The 21,951-nt window shown below is 50.4% G+C and overlaps 3 protein-coding genes across 3 annotated transcripts; 2 read left to right on the top strand and 1 right to left on the bottom strand.

The window, feature by feature from the left end:
* Positions 1 to 3,322: 3,322 nt before the first annotated feature.
* On the bottom strand, positions 3,323 to 4,840 carry LOC128947093 (mast cell protease 1A-like). The gene is made up of 5 exons (XM_054291221.1): positions 4,774 to 4,840; positions 4,546 to 4,693; positions 4,199 to 4,334; positions 3,696 to 3,947; positions 3,323 to 3,457 (listed from the first exon to the last, which is right to left on the bottom strand). Exons 1-5 carry the CDS (start codon positions 4,838 to 4,840, stop codon positions 3,323 to 3,325), a joined length of 738 nt encoding a protein of 245 aa, XP_054147196.1.
* Positions 4,841 to 8,476: 3,636 nt separating this feature from the next.
* S1PR4 (sphingosine-1-phosphate receptor 4) lies at positions 8,477 to 9,682 on the top strand. Its single transcript, XM_054291205.1, has one exon. It carries the CDS (start codon positions 8,477 to 8,479, stop codon positions 9,680 to 9,682), a length of 1,206 nt encoding a protein of 401 aa, XP_054147180.1.
* Positions 9,683 to 11,165: 1,483 nt separating this feature from the next.
* NCLN (nicalin) lies at positions 11,166 to 21,202 on the top strand. Its single transcript, XM_054291197.1, has 15 exons — positions 11,166 to 11,371; positions 14,516 to 14,706; positions 15,546 to 15,690; positions 16,302 to 16,396; positions 16,592 to 16,672; positions 16,874 to 16,977; positions 17,251 to 17,339; positions 17,470 to 17,609; positions 17,945 to 18,123; positions 18,304 to 18,391; positions 18,502 to 18,540; positions 18,633 to 18,796; positions 19,391 to 19,444; positions 19,536 to 19,614; positions 20,720 to 21,202. The coding sequence occupies exons 1-15, from the start codon at positions 11,191 to 11,193 to the stop codon at positions 20,777 to 20,779; spliced, it is 1,689 nt and encodes a 562-aa protein (XP_054147172.1). The 5' UTR covers positions 11,166 to 11,190; the 3' UTR covers positions 20,780 to 21,202.
* The last annotated feature ends 749 nt before the right edge of the window (positions 21,203 to 21,951 follow it).

Below are 21,951 nucleotides of genomic sequence, written 5' to 3'. Positions count from 1 at the left end.
ATGGACCCTTCTGCTGGAGGCACAGCTGACTCAGTTTCCCTCCATCCCAGGCAAGAATTTGGAGGATTTGTGAGCAGAAATCCAAACTGGGCTGGGGGAACCTCGTCCTGAACAGTGGGAAAGGCCCTGAGAGCAGGGCAGGCACCCTTTCCCCTGCACTGCAGAATGTTTTTGTACATTTAAAATTCCCCACTGGTTTTTGCCACCACAAACCAACTCACAAAGTCTCCCCCTGACATCACAGAACATCCTCACCCCTGCCAGGGACTTCTGCACCCACTCATTCATCAGAGCTAATTAGTGGAATGCTAATTGTGGATTTTTTTTTTTAGGGTATGTTGTAATAATCGAACAAGCATTATTGTTATTAAGGTTAAATTGTTGTTGTAAGTTTGAATATTTTAATGGCAAAATTGATGAGATTGTTGCTTGTGGTGAGGAATAGTTAAGGTAATGTTGGCAATGAGAGTATTGGTTATAAAGTTAAATTTTTTTTGTGAAAAATTCTAATTGTGGAACTTTTTTTAGGCTATGTAGTAATAATTGAATGAGTATTATTGTTATTAAGGTAAAATTGTTCTTGTAAAGTTTGAATATTTTAATGGTATAATGTTGGCAATGAGAGTATTAGTTATAGCATTTTTTTGGTGAAAAATTCTAATTGTGGAACTTTTTTTTAGGGTATGTAATAATAGTTGAATGAGTATTATTGTTATTAAGGTTAAATTGTTGTTGTAAAGTTTGAATATTTTAATGGTAAAATTGATGAGATTGTTGTTTGTGGTGAGGAATTGTTAAGGTAATGTTGGCAATGAGACTACTAGTTATAGCATTCTTTTTAGTGAAAAATATTGGAAGAGAAGTGCGATTTGAATACATACTTTAAAATATGATTGAGTGTGTTGTCGAATTGTATTTTATAATTTTAGTAACATATTGAATAAAGATTGGTGACTAATTTTAGATAAAACAACTTCATTTAACCTCTGTCTCCATCACCTCCCCCTGGGAACTCTTGGCTCTCCGGGTACTCAAGAGAAACCACCAGAAAGGAGCTGGAAAGAAGGAGATGGGAGGAAATTCAGACTCCAATGCTCCAATGTCTGAGAAGAGCCTTGAGCATCCTTTGAGGGTAGAACTCATCTTTGGGCATCACCCAAAGCTGCAGGGAGAGGTTTGGGTTACCAGGGGACAGGGATGTGCCCAGCGCCAGCCAGGACTGGTCCCTGCCCTCCCCAGGGCCCTGCAGGGAGGAGAGGAGGATGTGGCTTTGGGGTCAGGCACTTCTGTGAACCCTGGTCCTTCAAAACCCTTTCAGTTCAAGCCTTTCTGTGCTTCTACCCCCAGAAATTGATGGTTTGTGGCTGCAGAGCCTGGGAGCAGTGAGTGTGTGACAGCTGGGATTTGGGATGTGCCTCCTCTCTGGGATCCTAAAGCACTGACCTGGTGTTTTACCAGGCACTGCCCACACCCAAGGGCTCAGAACACAGAAAATCCAGTGGAGCCTCTTGCAGCTCAGAGAGATCAGCCTGCTGTGCCCTGTCAGGACCAGGACATTCCTCTGGCTGCCCTGGGTGATTTAAGTCCTTGGCATAGGGTCAAAACCACCTGTGCCTTCCATTTTAGCCCATGGAAACAATTACCAACTTTGTGTGAGGATTTACAAGCCATAAGAGTTTGAGTAGAATGATGGTTAATTTGTCACAGGGTGAAAAAGCAGAATTTTGGGGATTTAGATTGAGGGTTCAGGAGGCAAGATGGAGGAATCTGGGTGTGTCCTGTCCTTCTTCTCCTTCTTCTTGTCCTTCATCTTCTGCTGGGATGGTGGCACTTCTGAATTGGTTTAGAGTAGAGGCAGACTGTCTAACATAGGTGATAGGTATTGGAAAATTATTGTAAATGAAGTACACACAGTTTTTAGTATAAAAAGCTAACACCACCCCCAAGGACAGGCACTGTGTCTCAACCCAACCTGCTGGACAGATCTCAGAGAAAGAATGGAATAGATAAGAGAAAATAAACAACTTTGAGAAGCAGAACTGAGGAATCTCAACTTCTTCTTTGGTCACAGGGCTGGGAAAAAAGACTTTTAATACCTCAGGGGTCGTCTCAACCACAGAAAACCCAAAAGTGCCCTGTGACTTTGCTGTGCAGCTGCTCTGTGCCCTGGGGTGCTCAGAGGGAGCAGAGATGGAGCCCTCAGAGCCCTGGGCACTGCTGGTGCCCACATCCCTGCTACCTGTGCTCCCAGGAGGGTGGCACCACACTGGAGTTGGTGAAGGGATCTGTGCCCATCATTCTGCCCATTCCTACCTGGGCAGTTTTACTCCCCATCAGTAATTGCAGCTTCTTCAAGTCAGGTCTCACAAGTTCTTGCAGGTCTGTTACTCACCCATGATAGCTCAGCTCCTTTTGGGGGCATAAAATCAGCAGGATGGCTGCTGTGGCAGTGTTGGAAAAAAAAAGATTTAATAAAAGGCAAAATAACAAACAGAGGAAAACTGAGCTAGGTGCAAGAGGTTCTTGCTCCTGGTAAAACACCTCACAAAAGTGATTAGTTTTAGTTTCTTAGTTCTCTTCTTTTTCTAGTAAATTGCCCAGGCAGGATTTTTTGGCTTCTGTCTAATTAGCAATCATTAAATTTGAGGTGAAATTCCCCAGGGTCTATGAGGTGGATTTTTCACCTAATGGAAAAGAGAAATTTCTGGGCTTCTTTCCTTTTTGAGGGGACAAAAGAGAGTTTTATCACTCCATCAATAGGAGGCACATTCCCATACTCATCACCCCAAGAAGGGCAAGTCTAGCTCTTATTTCTGATTCTGCCACAGACTGAGGATGCAGAGCTGTGATTTCTGCACCTCTCAGGTGCAGCAGCCAGAGCCTCCCTCCTGTTAAATGTGATTTAAACATTAAACATGTGATTTAAACATTTAAACATTAAACATGCGATTTAAACATTTCTCTCCGTGGCAAGGCCACAAAAAACACACGACACACGCTGGGAGGGGCAGCTTTGAGTTTACTCGAAGTGCAAGCAGGGTTCAAGCAGGAACAGGGTTATCTCTGAAGGAAGTGGGGTTTCTTGTGGCACAGCCTCCTTTTGTGCCATCTGGGGCCATCTCTGCCCCTGCCAGGGCGGACAGACAGCAGGCAGGGACAGACAGCAGCCCCAGAACCCAGTGAAGGGCACTCAGGTGCCCTGACCAAGTCATTTGGGTTCCTGAGGAGACAGAAGGGATTTGAGCCTTCAGCAGGGGCAGGAAGGAAGATTTGCAGTGTCCAGGGCACAGCAGAGCTGGAGAAATGCTCCCACTGACTGCCATTACTTATTCATGACTTTCCTGATCCAGGGCAGGTAGTTGGAGATGCGGGCGTAGACCCCGGGTGGGGAATCATGGCCAAAGGAAACAACTCCTTGTGCCACCTTATTGCACACCAGGGGCCCACCAGAATCTCCCTGGGGAGAGATAAAGTTCATTTTAGAGACAACAGATTTTTTTTTTCTTGCCTGTGGTAACAGATTTGCTCCCTCCCTGCCCTGGGGCTCCATTCCTGCCCCATTTCCCAACTGGGCTGAGCTCTACCCCTGTGGCTGGTGCCAGCACACCCAGAGAGCCAAACCTTGTGCTCAAACACTTGTCACCTGCCCTGGGAGCTGCCCCAGCTCCCAGAACAGCCCCTGTGGCCTCCCTTACCTGGCTGGAATCCCTCAGCTGGTGGAAGCTGCCTGCACAGATCATGCCAGAATTCAGGTGTGGGTAGAAGAGGCTGCATTTCCTGCGGCTGTAGATGGACACCTGGGTCTCAAAGAGCTTGCTGGTGATCCTGTCCTCGTCGATCAGACCCCAGCCTGCAATCATGCACTTGGTGCCCGTGGGGAGGTCGCTGCCAGTCCTGGGCAGAGGGATGGGCTGCACGTATTCATTGAGAGTGGCCTTTGATGTCAGCTAGAGGGGGTTCAGAGAGGGCTGTGAGCAGGATATTTGCTCTGCAGAGGTAGGCAGGGTCCAGCAGGCTCTGCCAGCTGCTGTGAGAGCCACACGAGGCTCCAACCCCTGCCCATGGCTCCTTCCCAGATCCCTCCCAGTCTCCAGCACCTGGGGCAGGAGCAGCTTTGGGGAAGGAGCCCCCAACCAGGACAAGCTCTACCCAGCCCCTGGTGGCCCCCCAACCCCTCTGCACCCTCAGAACTCCTTGCCTGCAGCAGCATGATGTCGTTGGCCTGGCTGATGGGGTTGTACTCAGGGTGCTCGTAGTACTTGAGCACTCCTCGGACCTGCTGGGATTTTTCTGGTTCGAAGATGTCGTGAGCCCCCAGGATGACTGTGGTGTTCCTGGCCATGGCAGAAGGAGGGAGAAAGGGGAAATCAGGCTGGGGAAAGGGGAAATCAGGCTGGGTGTCACCCCCTCCCTCCCTCATTTGATATAACTCATTTTACAAGCAGGTGCAGAGAGCTGCCCAGCACGGGAGGGACCTGCTCCAAAATCACTCCAGGGAAGACTAGGGGAGAAAAAAAGGGATAAAACCCCTGTATCAATACTCACCCCAGGCAGTGTGCAGCTGACATCACCCAGTCAGGGGCCACCAGGAAGCCCCCACAGTACCCATGCTCTACTATCTTCAGGTATGCCATGTAGGGGTGCGAGTGGGGCCGTGCCTCGTGGCCCCCCACAATCTCACCCCGCAGAGCACCTGCAAAAGAAACCCAGCCTAGCATGAGCCAGGGGCTTCTGAGACCCCCAAAGCAGCCCCAAAGCACAGCCCTGACTCACTGGCACTGGCCCATGGGCAGCAGAGCAGCAGCAGCAGCAGGGCTGGCATTGTCCAAAGCTGGCACATCTTTGCCCACTTGGGTGCAATCCTGAGTTTGCCCCTGGCCAGGAGCTGCTTTTATAGCCTGCAGGCAGCTGTGCCCAGCAGCCAGGAAACCATGTGCAAAGGGCTGATTGGGTTAATCAGGGCATCTCTGGCCTGGCCAGCTCGGTGCCCACGTCCCCCTGACTGGCACTGATGGGTGATATAGCCCAGGGTGGAAATGCCAGGGCAGATAGAGCCTGGCACAGCACAGTCACAGCCTCAGGGGGTGCTGGAAGCAAGATTAGAGGTGGTTTTGAGGTGTGATTTCATAATTCTCCCACACTTTCTCTTTAATGTGTTTTGCCCTGAGGAAATGTAAGGTTCTAGAAAAAAGTCACTTTAAAAAATCATCAGAAAAACTTGGCCATTTAAAGTTGTGAATGTGGTCCTGAGGAGACAATCCTGAAATTTGCTCTTTCATATTCTTGTTTTCCTTTGAGAAATGCTCTGCAGAGCCTCTTTTCCTACAGAGATTCACCATCACCAATTTAAATGAAAGGGCAAACAGCTCAGCTGGTTTTGAGCACTGTGAAAAGTCAAATCTGCAGAGTTTGGGTCAGCCCAGGTCAGAGGGGCTTTCCTGGCTCTTCTTGGCTCCTCTGGGGGCAGAAGATTGGGGACTGGGATGTGGGAAATGCTCTGTGCAGCAGAAGAGACCAAAGCGGGGAAGTGCAACCACCCAACTGCCAGGACTGAGTGCTCAGTCATTTTTAAACCAAATCTGCTCCACCCTTCCTGGAGCACAAAAACACCTGCAAGTGGATGCCTTGGGCTGTGCTGGGGCCGTGCAGCCTGACACTGAGCTCTCCACAGAGCTGAACCCATGGTTTCTTATTTTAAATCTTAATATCTGAAAGCAAGAGCTTTAATCAGGACTGTGCAGCAGCACAGCAGGAAAACCTCAAGAGGAATCATCGATATTTTATCTTGTGTTTGTAATTTGCTCTTTTTGCCCTGCAGTTACTTGTGGCTGCCCCACAATCTGTGGGTGGAAACTTTCCTGGGAGCAGCAGCCCCAGGACAGGGGGGACAGGCCATGGGCACAGGGAGCTGAGCTGCTCTCCTGCTCTTCCCTGAGTGCAGACAAGTTCCTCTCTCTGAGGCCAAGGTGTTTTGGCCTTCCTGTTGTCCTCTGGAGGGTGTCAGGGATGCTGAGGTGCCTCATCCATCAATACCTGCTTTAGGCATGGAGCTGGAGAGATCCACAGGGATTCAGGTGTCCCCTGTGTGTCCCCTGACCCTTCCCAGCCCAGCACAAGGAGCCACCAGACAGTTTCAGGCAGTTTCTGACAGTGTCAAGCAGTTTCAGGCAGATTCTGGCTCTGATTTGAAGGGAAAAGATGAGAAATGTTGCAGGAGGGGGTGTCCCTCCCCTGCCCCACTTGGCTTCAAAGAAAGAACATCTGAACTGGGATGGCAGCAGGGGAGAAGGGCCAAGATCCAGCTCAGGCTGTGGCTGCAGAGAGCAATGGGGATGAGACAGAGCAGGAATTCTTCTTCATGTGGGGGCTCAGACCCCATCAGCCCCCAGTCATGGATGTGTTTGTGGAAGGGGCATTTTTTAGGAAGATCCTTCCATGTTTTGCTGGTCCAGAGAAGAGTGAGGGGGTCAAGCTGTCCCAGCAGCTCATCTGCCACGGGCAGAAGGGTTTGTCTGCCCCAGTCCCATCCTCTCCACAGATCTCTCAGGAATCCCTGAGACTCAAACATTGCCAGCCCTTGGAGAAGCTACTTAGAGCCCCAGGAACATTCCACTGTTGGACAATACCCTTTTCCTGACCCAGAGATTACCCAGATCCAGACCCAGAGATGCAGAACTTTCTATCAAGCCCTAAAAACTCTCTACAAGCCCATTTCCCAAAACCAAACCCTAAAAACTCCCTACAAATCCACTTCCCACATTCCACCAGCTCTGTCCTGAACAGACCCATGAGCTGGAGGTTCCCCCTGAGGAAAAAGCAAAGCTCTCAGGGGTGATGTGCCAGGGTCTCACTGACCCTTTGGATTCCAGATTTGGGCGGAATTTGGGGGCAATCTCCTGGTGCTGAACGTGCAGCCCTGCACTCGTGGCTCGGCCTTCCTGCTGATTTCCTCTCCTTCAATCTGGGGTCATCTGCTGACCTTATCAGTGTGACTTTCTTTCCACTCTGCTGATAGGAAAGGCCAAAGCCTCAGCTGAAAGGGTGAGGGTGGAGGATGGAGCCCTCAGCTTTTGATGAGAACCACTCTTGCTTGCACGTGGCATTCTGCAGGAGCCACCTTTGCAGTTTCCAGTTGTCTGTGCTGCCATCCAGGCTGGGATCAGTCCAAGGGCTCCCTGGACAGCTCCCGCTCTTTTCTCTCATCTTGGTGACATTTCCATGGCTCCCTGGCAGTCTGGAGTGAGAGCCCAAGGACTCTGAGACCCTGATTTAAAGGGTGCTCTGCTTTTCTTTCATCTCTGCCACTCTGCAGCTGATTTGGGTGGGGTCCACCCAGCACAGAAATGTGGTTGATGGTGTAACTTCCCCTTTTTTCATTTTGGTAGGTAGAAGCCTCACTTGTTTTGCACGAGGAGCTGTCCCCACTACCTGCACCGTGCTGGGCCTCAGGCAAGGAGCTGGAGAGCATTGCTGAACCTCCTTGGGACAGCAAGAGCCTCCCACAAGCCATGGCAGGTGAGTGCAAGGGCAAATTCACATCCACAGTTGGGAATAGCACGTTCCAAGGCTCTCCTGTTGAGTTTTGCAAACAATAAGGAATTAGGCCAATGCTGGAAATGAACATTTCAGCCATGCTATGGTTCCTTGGTTCTGGTCTCAGCACCTCAAAGGTGGGAAGCAGCAGCTTTTTGCCTCCTTCCCTGCCTGTGGGAGGATCCTGACCCATCTCTAGCAGGTGCTTGGTGAGTTGAAGGTGTAGCTGCAGTGTCAGGGCACGTGCTCAGCTTGGAGCAGCTGGATTGCTTTGGAGTGGAGGGGCTGAGGCTCAGCTGCAGCCCCACAGGTGCCAGGAGCTGCACAGACAGGGCTGGATGTGTTCTGAGAGTGTGGCAGGAGCTGGGCACAGGGAGTGACAGCATGGATCTTCCTCCTGAAGGGGGAAGAGGGATGATCTGAGCACAGGGCAGCTGAGGAACAGGCAGTGGCTCTCTGCCAGGCTCTGCAAGCAAAGCATTTTGTGTCTTGAGCTGTCTGGGCGCTCTTACCAGCACTGGGATCTGTTCTGGCTCCCAGACCCCACCCATCAAGGCGTTGTCCCTGTTTGACACAGCCTGCTCCAACCCTGGCACGTTTCTTCACCCATGTCACACCTTCACAACCACAGCAAAGCTCAGAATAACCAGACCCTTACCAAGAAATGATGACAGTTGTTAGAAGAGATGTCAATAGTGGCAGTCACAACAGGAAACTTTATTAAACAACAGGAAGCCCATGCTCATGGGTGGACTTACAAAACACCTCACCCTCCTCTCCCCTTGCTCTTTCAGTGCTGCAGGGCTGGCAGACAAAGCTCTGACTCTCCCCTCTGCTGAGCAGGGCTGGCTGCAGCCCTCAAACAGAGCATCTGCTCTGCTCCAAGCCTCACCTGACCCTTCCTCCATCGAGCACCCCCTGAGTGCAGACCCAGGCTCAGAAGATGGCTGCTCCAGTGCTGGACTGGCTGGTGAATCGCTCCCTCCACCTTCCCCTGGACTCTGCTCACCTGCACACCCCCAAAGCCTCCTGCCTGCAGCTGGCTGCCGCCGGGAACATCAACATCATCCTGCAGCACTACAACTTCACGGGCAAGCTCAGCAAGCGCCACTCCGCCGACGAGGGCATGGGGCCTCTGCGCACGGCCTTCGCCGTCATCAGCTGCCTCATCATCGTGGAGAACCTGCTGGTGCTGCTGGCCGTGCTGCGCTGCCTGCGGGGCCGCCGCTGGGTCTACTCCTGCATCGCCAGCATCACCCTCAGCGACCTCCTGGCGGGCATCGCCTACCTCTGCAACCTCTGCCTGTCGGGCAGCAAGACCTTCCAGCTGTCCCCTCAGCTCTGGTTCCTCAGGGAGGGCATCCTCTTCGTGGCTTTGGCGGCCTCCACCTTCAGCCTGCTGGTGACGGCGGTGGAGCGCTACGGCGCCATGGTGAGGCCCATCGCGGAGAGCGAGGCCAGCAAGACGCTGCGGCTGCGCGGCCTCATCGCGGCCTGCTGGCTGCTGGCCCTCGCCATCGGCCTGCTCCCCATGCTGGGGTGGAACTGTCTCTGTGATTTCCAGGCCTGCTCCGTGCTCCTGCCGCTCTACTCCAAGAATTATATCCTGTTTTCCGTGGTGATGTTCAGTGTGATCCTCCTGGGGATCATCGGGCTCTACATCTCCATCTTCCTCCTGGTGCAGGCCAGCTCCAGGCAAAGCTGCTCGCGGAATGGCCGCCGGCGCTCGCTGCGCTTGCTGAAGACGGTGCTGATGATCCTGGGGGCTTTCATCGTGTGCTGGAGCCCTCTCTTTGTGCTGCTGCTCTTGGATGTGTTCTGTGACACCGGGGCCTGCAACCACCTGCGCAGCCTGGACTGGACCCTGGCTCTGGCGCTGCTCAACTCGGGGGTCAACCCCGTCATTTACTCGCTGCGCAGCGTGGAGGTTCGCCGGGCCGTGGGCAGCCTGCTGTGCTGCTGCTGTGTCAGGGCTGGGCTCTGCAGGCCTGGCAGCTGCGTGGCCATCTCGGACATCAACTCTGGTTCCTCCACAGAGAGCTCCCTGCGCTGCCGGGACAGCTTCCGAGGCCCCACGGCCCAGAGCGCTCGGCCCAGGGCGCCTCTGTCCAGCAACTCCAGCATGATGAGCAATCTGCCCAGCCTGTGAGGGGAAAAGAGGTGCCAGACAGCCCCCCAGGAGCTCATGGGGCTGCTCCTGGCCTGGCAGGGCTGTAGCAAGGCTGAGCAGTTGTGAACTGCACGATCAGACTGGAGCAGCACAGGGACAGGAATTGCTCCTTGAATTGAGTGAAAGACACAGGGACATTTTGGGATGGATGCTGTGCTGGGACAGCTGCAGTGCTCAGGTTCTGTGTGTGAGCTTTGGGTGTGCAGAGGTGCTGTAGCTGCCCACCTGAGGGTGTTTTGCCCCATAGGATGGATTTCCCCAACCAGGTGGCCCTTTCAAGGCTTTGGAATTCTTTTGGATCTTCTGTAATGGGCACAGCTGCTGGGAAGGAATGCAAGATTGATGTCCTGCCCAGCCTGAGGATGGCAGAGAGCTGCAGCCACAGCCCAGACTCTCCCCAGGGTGCAGACTGGGCACTGAGCCAGGACAAATGCTGTGACTGAGCTGCAGTGACAGGGCTGGCACTGACATGGACAAAGGGGGGACTGCGGAGCCTGGTGCCATCCTGAGCCTGAAGACACGGCCAGTTTGTGCCTCAGATCCCTGCTCTGTCCCTATCTACCACACTGCTCTTCTGTTCTCCCATGTGGGGAATAACCAGAGCAGCACTCAAATGCCTCCTCTCACCGTGCCAGAAGGACACAGAAGCACTGGGGACTCACAGTGCTGGCCCAGCCCCTCTGCAGGAGCTGAGCGTGCAGCTCATTTGTTTTGCATTAATAAATCAGGGTAATCAGAAAGCCTTGGGGTGATTTGCTTTGATTTTTTTTTCCTCTGGAGGCCAGGTACTGCCTGGGGATGTTTTTGTAGTCTGGGGACAACTGGAGCTGCCCTCCTGTTCTTGGGACAGGGGGATTGCCCTGCTCAGGGGGCAACAGGTCCTGTTCATCCCATCCTGTCCTGTCCCATTCATCCCATCCCGCTCCATCCTGTTCATCCCATCCCATGGATCCTATCCCATCCCATGCATCCTGTCCTATCCCATTCTATGGATCCCATCCCATCCCATGGATCCCATCCCATCCCATCCCATGGATCCCATCCCATCCTATAGATCCTGCCCCATCCCATTAATCCCATCCCATGGATCCCATCTAATGGATCCCATTCCATCCCATCCCATGGATCACATCCCATCCCATGGATCCCATTTCATCCCATTATCCCATGGATCCCATCCCATCATACCCATCCCATGGATCCCATCCCATCCCATGGATCCTGCCCCATCCCATTGATCCCATCCCATGGATCCCATTTCATCCCATTATCCCATCCCATCCGCTGGGGGGCGCTCGGGAGCACCAGGCCGGGATAAGGGCGCCCCCTGCAGGCCAAGGCGTGGCGGCACCGCGGCCCGCACGAGGCCTACGCGACTACAACTCCCAGCGCCCCTCGCGGCCGCCAGCGAACTACGGGTCCCGGTGTGCGGCGCGGGGCGCGCCGTGCGTGCCGAGCAGGCCGCAGTGCGGGCCGGGGCCGCGGCGATGCTGGAGGAGGCGGGCGAGGTGCTGGAGTCGGTGCTCAAGGCCTCATGCCTCCCGCTCAGCGTCCTGCTCTTCGTGCCCGCCGTGCTCCTGCTGCTGGGGCCGCCGCCCGCCGCCGAGGCCGCGCACGAGTTCACGGTCTACCGCATGCAGCAGTATGAGCTGGGCGGGCAGCCCTACGGTGAGGAACGGCTCGGCCCGGCCGGGCCCGGTGCTGCCGGCAGCGGCTCCCTCAGGGCTGGTGGGGCCGTGGGGAGCCCCGAGCTCGGGGGGGACCCCTGGGCAGGGCGGCCCGGCCTCGGGGAGGGCTTGGGGGGCTCTGGGAGGCGGCAGCGGCCGGGCCCAGGCGCGGGGGAGGCCGCAGGAGGACCCCGGGTCCGGCCGGGTCTCACTGCCCGGAGAGCCCGGTCCGGCCGGGTCCAGGGGCGGGGGTCTCACTGCCCAAGGGCCCGGTCCGGCCGGGTCTCACTGCCCAAGGGCCCGGTCCGGCCGGGTCCAGGGGCGGGGGTCTCACTGCCCAAGGGCCCGGTCCGGCCGGGTCTCACTGCCCAAGGGCCCGGTCCGGCCGGGTCTCACTGCCCAGAGGGCTCGGTCCGGCCGGGTCTCACTGCCCAGAGGGCCCCGCTGGCCGGGTCTCACTGCCCGGGCTCGGTACGAGCGGGACAGGGGCTGGAGCTCCATGGAGGTGACCCAGAGGTAGCTAAGGAGCCCCGGTCTGTGGGCTCTGTGTTCTGGGCTCCTGCATTGTGGTAAACTCGGGTGTGAGCTCAGCTTTGTCCTTTTGCCTTTGAGTCTTTTATTGACAGGTTGATTCCTTTCTGCTCTTCATCCTCAGCTCCATGTTGCTCCAGTGGCTCCATTTCAGAGCCCATCCTCCCCCCCGTGTTACAGCTGACCTTTACTTCCTCTGTTCTCTCACTTGCAGCCTGCTGGTTGTGCAACACCTTTCTCTGGGTCAGAGACACGCCCTGTGCTGGAGTCCTTGAGGTGCTGCAGCCCTCAGCCTCCTCCCCTGTGTGCCCACAAACCCAGAATCAAAGGTTATTTCTGGGTCTTGTGTAGAGATTTTATTCCAGACCAGGGCATGTGTTCTGTCTGTGAGTGACTCTTCCTGTAGATTTAACAATTAACAGCCTCACTTTTCATTTGTGCTGTCCATGAGACACCATCTCTCATTCTTTCAGGTCTTAATAAGTTCAAATATAGGAGATATGAATTGCAGCTGTGCCTGTGTACTTCTTAAACACTTCATGCTTCTGCTGGCTTCTAAATAAATGGAATTAATTCTGGGTTCTTCCATCACAGTTTCTCAGAACGTGTCCACACCTTGAGGGCTCTGACAGCCTCAGGAGCTCCAGGGCAGGCCCTGCATGGGGGTAGGGCTCTCTCTTTCTTTCCTCAGATGCTGGGAGTTGTTTGCTGACAGCCTTAGCAGGGATCTGATTCAGCTGCCTTTCTCTTTGCTTGCCTGAATGTCCCCTCCAGCCAACTGCTCACAATTTTGTGACCTCTTGAAAAGCCAGGTGTTATTTTTTTAAGATGCTTCCAGTTTACTTTTTCTGCTGTTTCCTTTCCTGGAGCCTTTTAGCTTGGTGGGCTATTTCCTTTGTTCCTTCCTGCTGCTGTTCCTGTTCCCTGTGTGTTCTGAGATGTCTTTCAGGATAAAAGCTGCATTTCAGAGCAGTCTGAATTGGAAGGGACCCACAAGAAGTCCAACTCTCAGAGGGAATTACCCACAGAGGGATCAAACCCTTAAACTTGGTGTTACTAGCACCATGCTCTGACCAACTGAGCTCGTTTGTTGTTCCAGATTCTTGTATTTATTTCCAAAAATACCAAGTAACAGGTTGCTGCTCAGCCTCCTCTTGCAGAGGGAAGAGTTTTCTGTCAGCATCACTCATGCAGCAATTTAAGAATAAGCTTGGACTTCCTCTAATACTGATAGAATGAGAATTCTTTAGTTTGTGAATGAGATTTTTACATTTACACACAGCTCTTTGTAGAGAAACTACAGAAATTCAACCTGTCAGGAAAATACTGTTGTGTCTGCTCTGTTTAGATGTCAGAGAGAGCAGAACTTTAGGTGCACACGTTGCTGTGTTTACACATCATTCCTGTGGGAATGGTGGAGGGATTATCCTCATTTTCAATTGTTTTTCTCTGGTTGGAGTGGAGGTGCTGTTAATATTTATTTGTTTAGTGTCAGAGCTCTGTGGGGAGAATTCACATTGTGCCTGGCCTGTTTCTGGGTGTGTGGCCCTCACTGATAATGTGCAGGGGAAATGCAAATTTTTCTTGTTTAGGTATTTCTCTGACCTTTGACAAGACCAAACTAATGTTAGAGTTAAACTAAGCCAGGTTTAAATCTAGTTTTTAGCAAAGTTCCTGTTTGACTGAGGCTGGAGCACCTTGTCTGTCCCTGTGTGAGGACCCAGAATGATGAGATCTCCAGTGGAGGTGCCAGAATTCCAGAAGAATAAACTGAATTATAACTTACAGGGTGGATTTGACCCTCTCTAATTTCACAAGATGTCCTTTTGGCCTTCCCTTGGGGAATGCAGCAGCTTCTGGCAAGACTGCTGTGCTCCCAGGGGATTGCATTTCCAGTGGGGGATTTGATCTGCTGCAACTGAGAGCAGGAGAGGGCGAGCCCTGAGGAGCAGCCTGCTCTTCCAGAACCTTCCTTGGGGTTACCTGGGGCACTCTGGTGTCCTCAGGGTGACATGGGGCAGGCTGGTGTCCTTTCATCAGGGGCTTCTGCAGCTCAATCCTCCAGCTGGGGGAGGCTCTGGGGAGGCCAGGCTGTGTCCAGGTGTGTTGATTATCAGGTGCAGGTGAGCAGACAGGTAAGCTGAGTGTTGTGTTGATGATTTAGGCTGGAAGGTGAAGCTCTGGGGTGTGGAACAAGGAGGGTCTGGCAGGATTTAAGCTGGAGGGTGAAGCTGTAGGACATGGAACGAGGGGTCTGGTAAGATTTAGACTGGAAGGTGAAGTTGTAGGGTGTAGAACAAGGGGGGTTTGGCAGGATTTAGACTGGAAGGTGAAGGTGTGGGGCATGGAACAAGGGGTCTGGCAGGATGTAGACTGGAAGGTGAGGCTGTGGGGTGTGGAACAAGGGGTCTGGCAGGATGTGCTGCACAAGAAAACCCACAGACCTCTGCTCCATCTCTGCCTCGGACAAGCAGGCGAACTCACCTTTCTGCAGCTTCTGGCCTCTCTGCAGCCCCTCAGACTTTCCCTAGGAGCATTCTGAGCAGGAGGCAGGCTGGATCAAGGGGGTTGGGATGCAGTTCCTTATCAGCCCTCCTGCTTTCCCTGCTGGCAGGCACCAGGAGCGCCGTGCTCAACACGGAGGCGCGCACCGTGGAGGCGGACGTGCTGAGCCGCCGCTGCGTCATGATGAGGCTGGTGGACTTCTCCTACGAGCAGTACCAGAAGGCTCTGCGCCAGTCAGCTGGGGCTGTGGTCATCATCCTGCCAAAATCCATCTCCTCTGTCCCCCAGGATGTGGTGAGGGTAAGCAAAAAAGTTTTCTTTCCCTTCCCATGGGAGGTGTGTTGGAGGGAAGCTTGGTTGCTGCAGGGTTGGAAGATCGTATTCTAATTTCAAAACTTCTCTCTCTGCTTTGGTTGTTGATTTTTTCTTGACCACTCTCTGTGGTGGTGCTTGCAGGGGTCCCAAGATGAGGGAAGAGATGAGAATTTTGGCTTTGCTTCAGAAGGCTGATTTATTATTTTATTATATATATTATATTAAAAGAAAATTATATATTAGAACTATACTAAAAGAATAGAAGAAAGGATTTCGTCAGAAGGCATGAAAGGAATAGAAAAGAATGATAATAAAATCTTGTGACTGACCAGAGAGTCCGAGACTGGACTAGGGAAAAGGGAAAAGGAATGTTCCTCACTCAGGGTCACCATTTGTGGTGGTGCTCACAGGGGTCCCAGGATGAGGAAAGAGATGAGAATTTTGACTTTTTGTTTCAGAAGGCTGATTTATTATTTTATGATATATATTATATTAAAACTATACTAAAAGAATAGAAGAAAGGATTTCATCGGAAGGCTAGCAAGGAATAGAAAATAATGAAATAATAAAATCTTGTGACTGACCAGATAGTTTGAGACAGCTGGACTGTGATCGGCCATTAATTAAAAACAACCACATGAGACCAATCAAAGATGCACTTGTTGCATTTTATAGCAGCAGATAATCATTGTTTAAATTTCCTTTCTGAGGCTTCTTAGATTCTCAGGAGAAAAAATCTTAATAAAAAGATTTTTCATAAAATATCATAGGGACACCTCTTGTGTTTAGCAGATGTTAAGTTTGTGTCTCACTTAAATCTTCAGCAATTCATGGAGATAGAGCCAGAAATGCTTGCTATGGAAACCATTGTGCCAGTCTACTTTGCAGTGGAGGATGAGGAGCTGCTGTCTATCTATGAACAAACACGGGCTGCTTCTGCATCACAGGGTTCTGCCTCAGCTGCAGAAGGTGAGTTCTGGCAAGGAGAAACAAGTTTTGAGGAAGACAGGGCTGTTCCCACCCCTGGGAGGAGTCTGATGTGCACCATGAAGCAGTGTTCTGTCACCTTTGTGTTTATTCTGTCTTTGTCAAAGTGTTTAGAGATTCAGTGGAAGAAAAGCACAGGATAAGAAAACATTAATTGACTATATTTGGATATGCAGTTGCAGGAAGTTCTCAGTTTCACCCTGTTTCAAGTAAGGCAGAAATCAAAACTAGGTTAAATCAACATTGAAAATGTTAAGTGATGATGGTGTGTTGGTAGAATCTGAAGCTTTTTGTCTGACCACAAGTCAGTTTGAAGCTTCCATGTAAATAATATAACTGTCTTATTTATCTGCTGCTTATGACTAATTTTAGCACTGGTGGGGAAAAGTTTTTGACCAGCCAAAAAACACTGGAATTTTGGGACAGAATGAAAAAGCACCAAGATTCTGTGTCATTGCATAAACACCAGTGACAACTGAGAGGGCTTCAGTGGTTTAAAGCTGGTCTCTCCAAAGCTCAGTTAGCAGGGGAAAGGAAGGGATGAAACATCCCCAGGTGTACATTATGGGGTTTTTTTGGTATTTTTATTTCAGTTCTGCTGCACACAGCGACTGCCAATGGCTTCCAGATGGTGACCAGTGGGGCTCAAAGCAAAGCTATCAATGACTGGCTCATCCCCAGTGTGGAGGTGAGTTGTGGATGGATGAGGTGACTTCTTTGATTGGGATTTTATCAGATATTTTATGAGGGGAGTCTCAGCCAGGTGTCTGAAGTCCTCACAGCTGAGGCCACAGCAGACTCAGCAGGAATGTAGAAGTCAGACTGTCCTTGTACTGACACACAGGAGCTGATGGGGACTGACCATGCTCTCTTTCCTCTGCAGGGAAGGCTGACAGGGCTGGGTGGAGAAGACCTGCCCACTGTTGTGATAGTTGCCCACTATGATTCCTTTGGAGTGGCTCCAGTGAGTATTTTTTTCCTGCAGCTCTCTCTTCCTATCCTTTTTCCCTCTGCCTTAAGGCTGTGGGGCAGTTTCTGTGTCTTTCCTTGGCCTTAAGGCTGTGGGGCAGTTACAAGTGGAGCCCAGTGCTGTCCTGCAGCTGTTCTGGTGGCTGAGAGCCAGTGCAGCTGTGTCACCTTGTGTCTGTCCCACCTCACCCTGCAGTGGCTGTCCCACGGGGCTGACTCCAATGGCAGTGGGATCTCAGTGCTGCTGGAACTGGCCAGGCTGTTCTCTCGGCTCTACACCTACAGGAGGACCCATGCTGGGTGAGGAGCTGCTCTGTTTGGGGTTAAATCTGTGTAGCTGACATGTGGAGGGGATGATGTGGGGAGCAGATTCCATCCTCAAGCACTGGGAACTCCTCAATTTTAATTTCTCCTGAGTATGTGCCATGTGGGAAGTGGGGATGGCCAGTTTGCTTTGTGGCTGTGATTTCAGCACACCTCCAAGTGCAGGAATTCCTGAGTGCAATTCCAGTTCCTGAGTGCAGGAATTCTTGGAGTGCAGCATGCTAACCTTTTTTCTTCTTTGATGGGCAGGTATAACTTGCTGTTCTTTGCATCTGGAGGTGGCAAGTTTAATTATCAAGGAACTAAGAGGTGGCTGGAGGATAATTTGGACCACACTGGTGAGTAAGGGGCTGGTTGTGTTGAAAGTTTATAATTAACCAGCTCTCCTGTGAGAATCCTTGCTTTTTTAGGGAGGTGGAAATCCCAGCACAAGACATAGCAATAAAAATTTGGATTTTTCTGTTCCAGATTCCAGCCTGCTGCAGGACAATGTAGCATTTGTTCTCTGCCTTGACACCCTGGGCAGAGGCAATAGCCTTCATCTTCATGTCTCAAAGCCTCCCAAGGAGGGCACCTTGCAGCATGCATTTCTGAGAGAACTGGAGATGGTAAGGAAAAATTCCTGGGAATTTGGGACTTACTATACAGCTCTCCATGAGAGGAAGGAAGATAGGAAGAAAGGTGTGCTATTAAATAATTCATGTGTTATTTAGCATCACTTGAAGTGCAGACAAATCCTCATGCCACAGTCTGTACAGACATTAAAACAGCTCTTTTTGCCCTGAAAATCCAGCTTTAATAATATCAATAACTGCTCCTTATGTTCTGGAGCACACAGAAGTGGGTGTAGGCAGATGGGGCAGTGCAGGGTGGGACTCTGCAGTGGGCAGCACCCCTGAATGTGATTTCACCACACCCTGAATGGTGTTCCCATTGTCCTCAGGTTGTTGCCAACCAGTTCCCAGAGGTGAAGTTCTCCATGGTGCACAAGAAGATCAACCTGGCAGAGGACATGCTGGCGTGGGAGCACGAGCGCTTCGCCATCCGGCGCCTGCCCGCGTTCACCATCTCCCACCTGGAGAGCCACAGGGACAGCCTGCGCAACAGCATCATGGACAGGAGGTGAGGGGCTCCAAAATCCAGCCCAAAAACCTGGCCTCACAACTGTTTGTGCTGTTCTGGTGGTCAGGGTGCAGCTGGAAAATGGTGGAGTTGGGCTCTGTGTTCAGGCTCAGTGAAAAGGGGATGTTTGTGGAGGGAGTGATGCCGTTGGTAGGTTCATGATTCCCTCTTCTGCTTTAGGGCACGAATAGACACTAAAGCACTGACCAGGAATACTCAGATCATTGCTGAGGCTTTGACAAGGGTCATCTACAATCTAACAGAAAAGGTAAGAGATGCTCACTGTGGCAGTGCTGGCCAGACTTGTCCTGCCCAGCCAAGCTCAACAACAACCTGAGTTAATTCTTTTTTAATTCTTTTTTCCATTTTCCCCTGCAGGGAGCACCTGCAGATATGCAGATCTTCACAGATCAGATGGTAAGCACAGTGCATTGTTTTTATAACCTAGATTCTGGGAGAAAGCTCTGATGTGGGATTGACTCCCTTTCTCTGGTGGTATTTTTTTGCAGGAAATCCAGCAGGAGCAGCTGGAATCAGTGATGGACTGGCTGAGCAGCCAGCCCAGGGCTGCCCAGCTGATTGATAAGGACAGCACCTTCCTCAACACCTTAGAATATTACATGGGACGTTACCTGAAGGATGTCAAGCAGCACCACGTGAAGGCAGACAAACGGTGAGAAAAAACATGAAAAAACAGCCAGGACATGCAAACTGGCTTCCCCCTGGACAGAATTTTGTCTCTGAGCTGCAGCTTTCCTGGTTTCTTGACATGCAGCTTTGTTCTTTTCTGCTCTCCTGTCAGTTTTGGTTCATGCTTGGTGTTCTCCCAGAGAAAGCTGCTTGTGATTCCTCACAGCACAGGAACAAGGCACAGCAGCTCCCTCTGTCTGAAAAGCTTGGTTTTAAACTGTTTTGGTTCCACTGTTCCCACTCTGAGAGCAGGAGAAGGTTAATTTTTAGTTATTACAAAAAGGCAGCCTCCATCCTGTGGAACCTGCTCAGGCTGAAGCTGTTTTGGTGAACAGAGGGAGGAATCTTTCATGTTCAGCCTCTTTGGAGACAGCTGAACACCAGCATGAGTTCTGAATTGTGTCCTGGGGCTCCTGAGAGTAGGAAAACAAAGTCCTGATGACTAAAACCAGCTCAAAACCAGTGTGGGGGGTGGTCATGCTTGCCTGGTTGGGTGAACTTGGGAACAGCTCTGAGCTGTCCTGACTGCAGGGTCAAGAAATGCAGCAAAATCTGAACAAATTTCTCCTTTGCACAGGGACCCTGAGTTTGTTTTCTATGACCAGCTGAAGCAGGTGATGAATGCATACAGGTATGGAATTCCTTTGGGCATGCTGGGCTGTTGTCTCATCCCCTGGCAGGAGCTGCTGCAGCAATTTCATGTTCCCTTTTCCTTATTCCAGGGTCAAGCCAGCAATCTTTGACCTGCTCCTGGCTGTCTGCATTGCAGCCTACCTTGGTGTTGCCTATGTTGCAGTGCAGGTAAGAGACACTGATGGATTATTTTCCTTCTAAAACAAGTTAGATCCAGAAATTCACACAGTGCCAGCACTAAAGCTGGAATAATAATACCACTTACCTGTGCTGTAGGCAATCTCTTGCCATTCTAATGCAAACTTGGTTTTTAGAGCTGTTTCTTGTACTTAAGGACATGCATAACTCACTTGCTAAACCTAGTTTGGCTCCAAACTGAAACTTTACAACAAATTTTACCTTGGTAATTCAAAGATTTGTAGCTTGTACTATTAGGAAATATCTGAACTTGGGATGCAGCTTAGAAATGCATCTTCAGAGTTTTGCTTTCTTTTTTCAATGAAACCAGAAATAATACAGCCAAATTAAATGTAATTTTTGTGTCAGTGTTAACCAAGACAGTGTGAGCAAGGCTTTGTTCCTGCCTGGGTTCATGAAAGGAAAGCTTTTTAGGTCACTCTCAATTTTGATCACTTCGTGTGTCTATTATTTGTTTAGGGAAACCACAAGCATTTAAAACATACTTTGATTTCTATTAGCTATCTTTATTAGTTCTGTTATTTGAATTTGAAATTATTTGAAGCCTGGGTCTTGTTACATCTGTCAAATATCAAATCAAAACACAATCAACCACAGCAAAATCAAAAGAGGAATTAAGTAAATTTCTAAGTCATTGGGGAAATGGTAAAAGAGAGGATCCAGTTAAAGAATTGTGAATTGGTGGGAATGTCTGTTTGCCTGGTTCATTTTTACCTTCTTGGATCTGCTGGCAGCAGTGTTTCTATAGAGACCAGGAACCTGCATGTGTTGAAATCTGAAGCTTTCTCCTCGCCTTCAGAAGGAACAGAATTGCCTTAAAAATAAAAATTTAAACAATCTTTAACACATCTTCACAGTGAGGTGGTACAGACCTGCACAAACACTTCTGTAAGCCATCATTTTCTGTATAACTTGGCTTCCTTGTCATAATTCCTCATCCATCAAGTCCCACTCCATCTCCAGGATGAGTGGTTGATGCAAACAAGGCACTGCATTTACTGCTGTTGTTTTAAGCCTTCTGCCAAGCTGTGTGTTCAGAACTGTCATGGTGACTTTTTTTCCCTTCTGTTTGCAGCACTTTGGTCTCCTTTACAAGTTGATACAGAGATTATCCCTTAAAACCAAGCAGCAGTGAAGCACCAAGTCCCCCACCCAGCAGCACTGAGCCATCGGTGAGCCCATTGGGAACCTTCTGCCTTCCACTGAACCCTGCTGCTCCTTTCCCTTTGTCTCCTCTTTGCTACTGTACAGAGGGGAGGAAGGCATAAAGAAAATGAAATTTTAACTCCTGTGCACTTTTGAAGTGCTTTTCTTCACCTTCTTCCCCTGACTTGCACCATGTCTGGTTTTTCCTTTGCATTTTGGTGAGGGAGAGGCTGAGAGACTTCAGCAATTCCTGCAGTTTTGATTTTTGAGCAGCTTCTCTTGAGTGTCACCCAAAGTCCAGCACCTTCATGGACACTGTCACACAGCCAACCTGGAAGCTGAAACTACAGCATCTCTGCCCAGCAAACAAGGACTTGGAGCAGTTTTTAAAAAGAAAAAAAAAACCCAAAAAGTGCACATGCAAATTAAAGAGAATGCAATTAGCATGTTTCCTTATGGCACCTCTTCCTTGAGTTCACTGCCTGGCTTCAGGGAGTTGTGCTGAGCAAGCAGTGTCTGCAGCAAGCACCTTCTTGCATTTTATTCAAACTCTCCCCCTTTTAGGGGAATCTTGAGTGTTTTTACAGGATGAGGAAAGATTTAAGATGGGTTTCTGGCATCAGGGTTCTGCCATGGACAGGTTTTATCCTGTTCCTCTTGCAGGATGCATTTTGCTGTGTATTTGATTTCTCTGGAGGTTTTTGGTCCTTGAACAGTTCACAGCTGCCACCACTCTGTGCTAAACTCTTGTTTGATTTTTGAGGGGTGCTCCCTTCTCCAGCTGCTGCAGGATCATGTTCTGTGCTGCTCCATGTACTTACACAAGCTGGTTTTGTTGATAACAAGAGAAGAGCAGCTCAGACATGGAAATTTTATTGAAATATTACAAGCCCTAGGCTAGTTTTAGATCTAGAAGATAACCCTGAGCACTGTCCTGCCACCCAGCAAGTTTTGAGTCCTTTTCTGTAACCTCTTCTGTGTACCTGAGGTCTCTTCACATGCCACAGTGAAACTATTTTTAAAATTTAAGCTACTACTTGTAATTAAAGCAGCATATCTTAGGCTGAAAAGCTATTGTTGAATTGAGGTGGACCTTTTTTCTTTGGAATGCAAGGAAAATTCCAGCTGTGGATTCCTGTCTGCTAGTTAGAAAAGGGATTG

Source organism: Melozone crissalis, unplaced genomic scaffold (assembly GCF_028551555.1).
Source record: "Melozone crissalis strain CALT ecotype California unplaced genomic scaffold, PUWL_Pcris_2 ptg000088l_1, whole genome shotgun sequence".
NCBI classification, from domain to species: Eukaryota; Metazoa; Chordata; class Aves; order Passeriformes; family Passerellidae; genus Melozone; species Melozone crissalis.
The sequence above is the reverse complement of the archived record's forward strand: the minus strand, read 5'-3'. Positions and strand labels throughout refer to the sequence as shown.

Bases quoted from the DNA above. Each gene is read 5' to 3' on its own strand.
- LOC128947093 (XM_054291221.1), bottom strand. From the start codon at position 4,840: ATGTGCCAGCTTTGGACAATGCCAGCCCTGCTGCTGCTGCTGCTCTGC. The intron at 4,694-4,773 runs GTGAGTCAGGGC...TTTCTTTTGCAG, and splicing joins CTGCCCATGGGCCAGTGCCA to GTGCTCTGCGGGGTGAGATT. The intron at 4,335-4,545 runs GTGAGTATTGAT...TGCCATGGCCAG, and splicing joins TCAGCTGCACACTGCCTGGG to GAACACCACAGTCATCCTGG.
- S1PR4 (XM_054291205.1), top strand. From the start codon at position 8,477: ATGGCTGCTCCAGTGCTGGACTGGCTGGTGAATCGCTCCCTCCACCTT.
- NCLN (XM_054291197.1), top strand. From the start codon at position 11,191: ATGCTGGAGGAGGCGGGCGAGGTGCTGGAGTCGGTGCTCAAGGCCTCA. The intron at 11,372-14,515 runs GTGAGGAACGGC...CCCTGCTGGCAG, and splicing joins GCTGGGCGGGCAGCCCTACG to GCACCAGGAGCGCCGTGCTC. The intron at 17,610-17,944 runs GTAAGGAAAAAT...CATTGTCCTCAG, and splicing joins TTCTGAGAGAACTGGAGATG to GTTGTTGCCAACCAGTTCCC.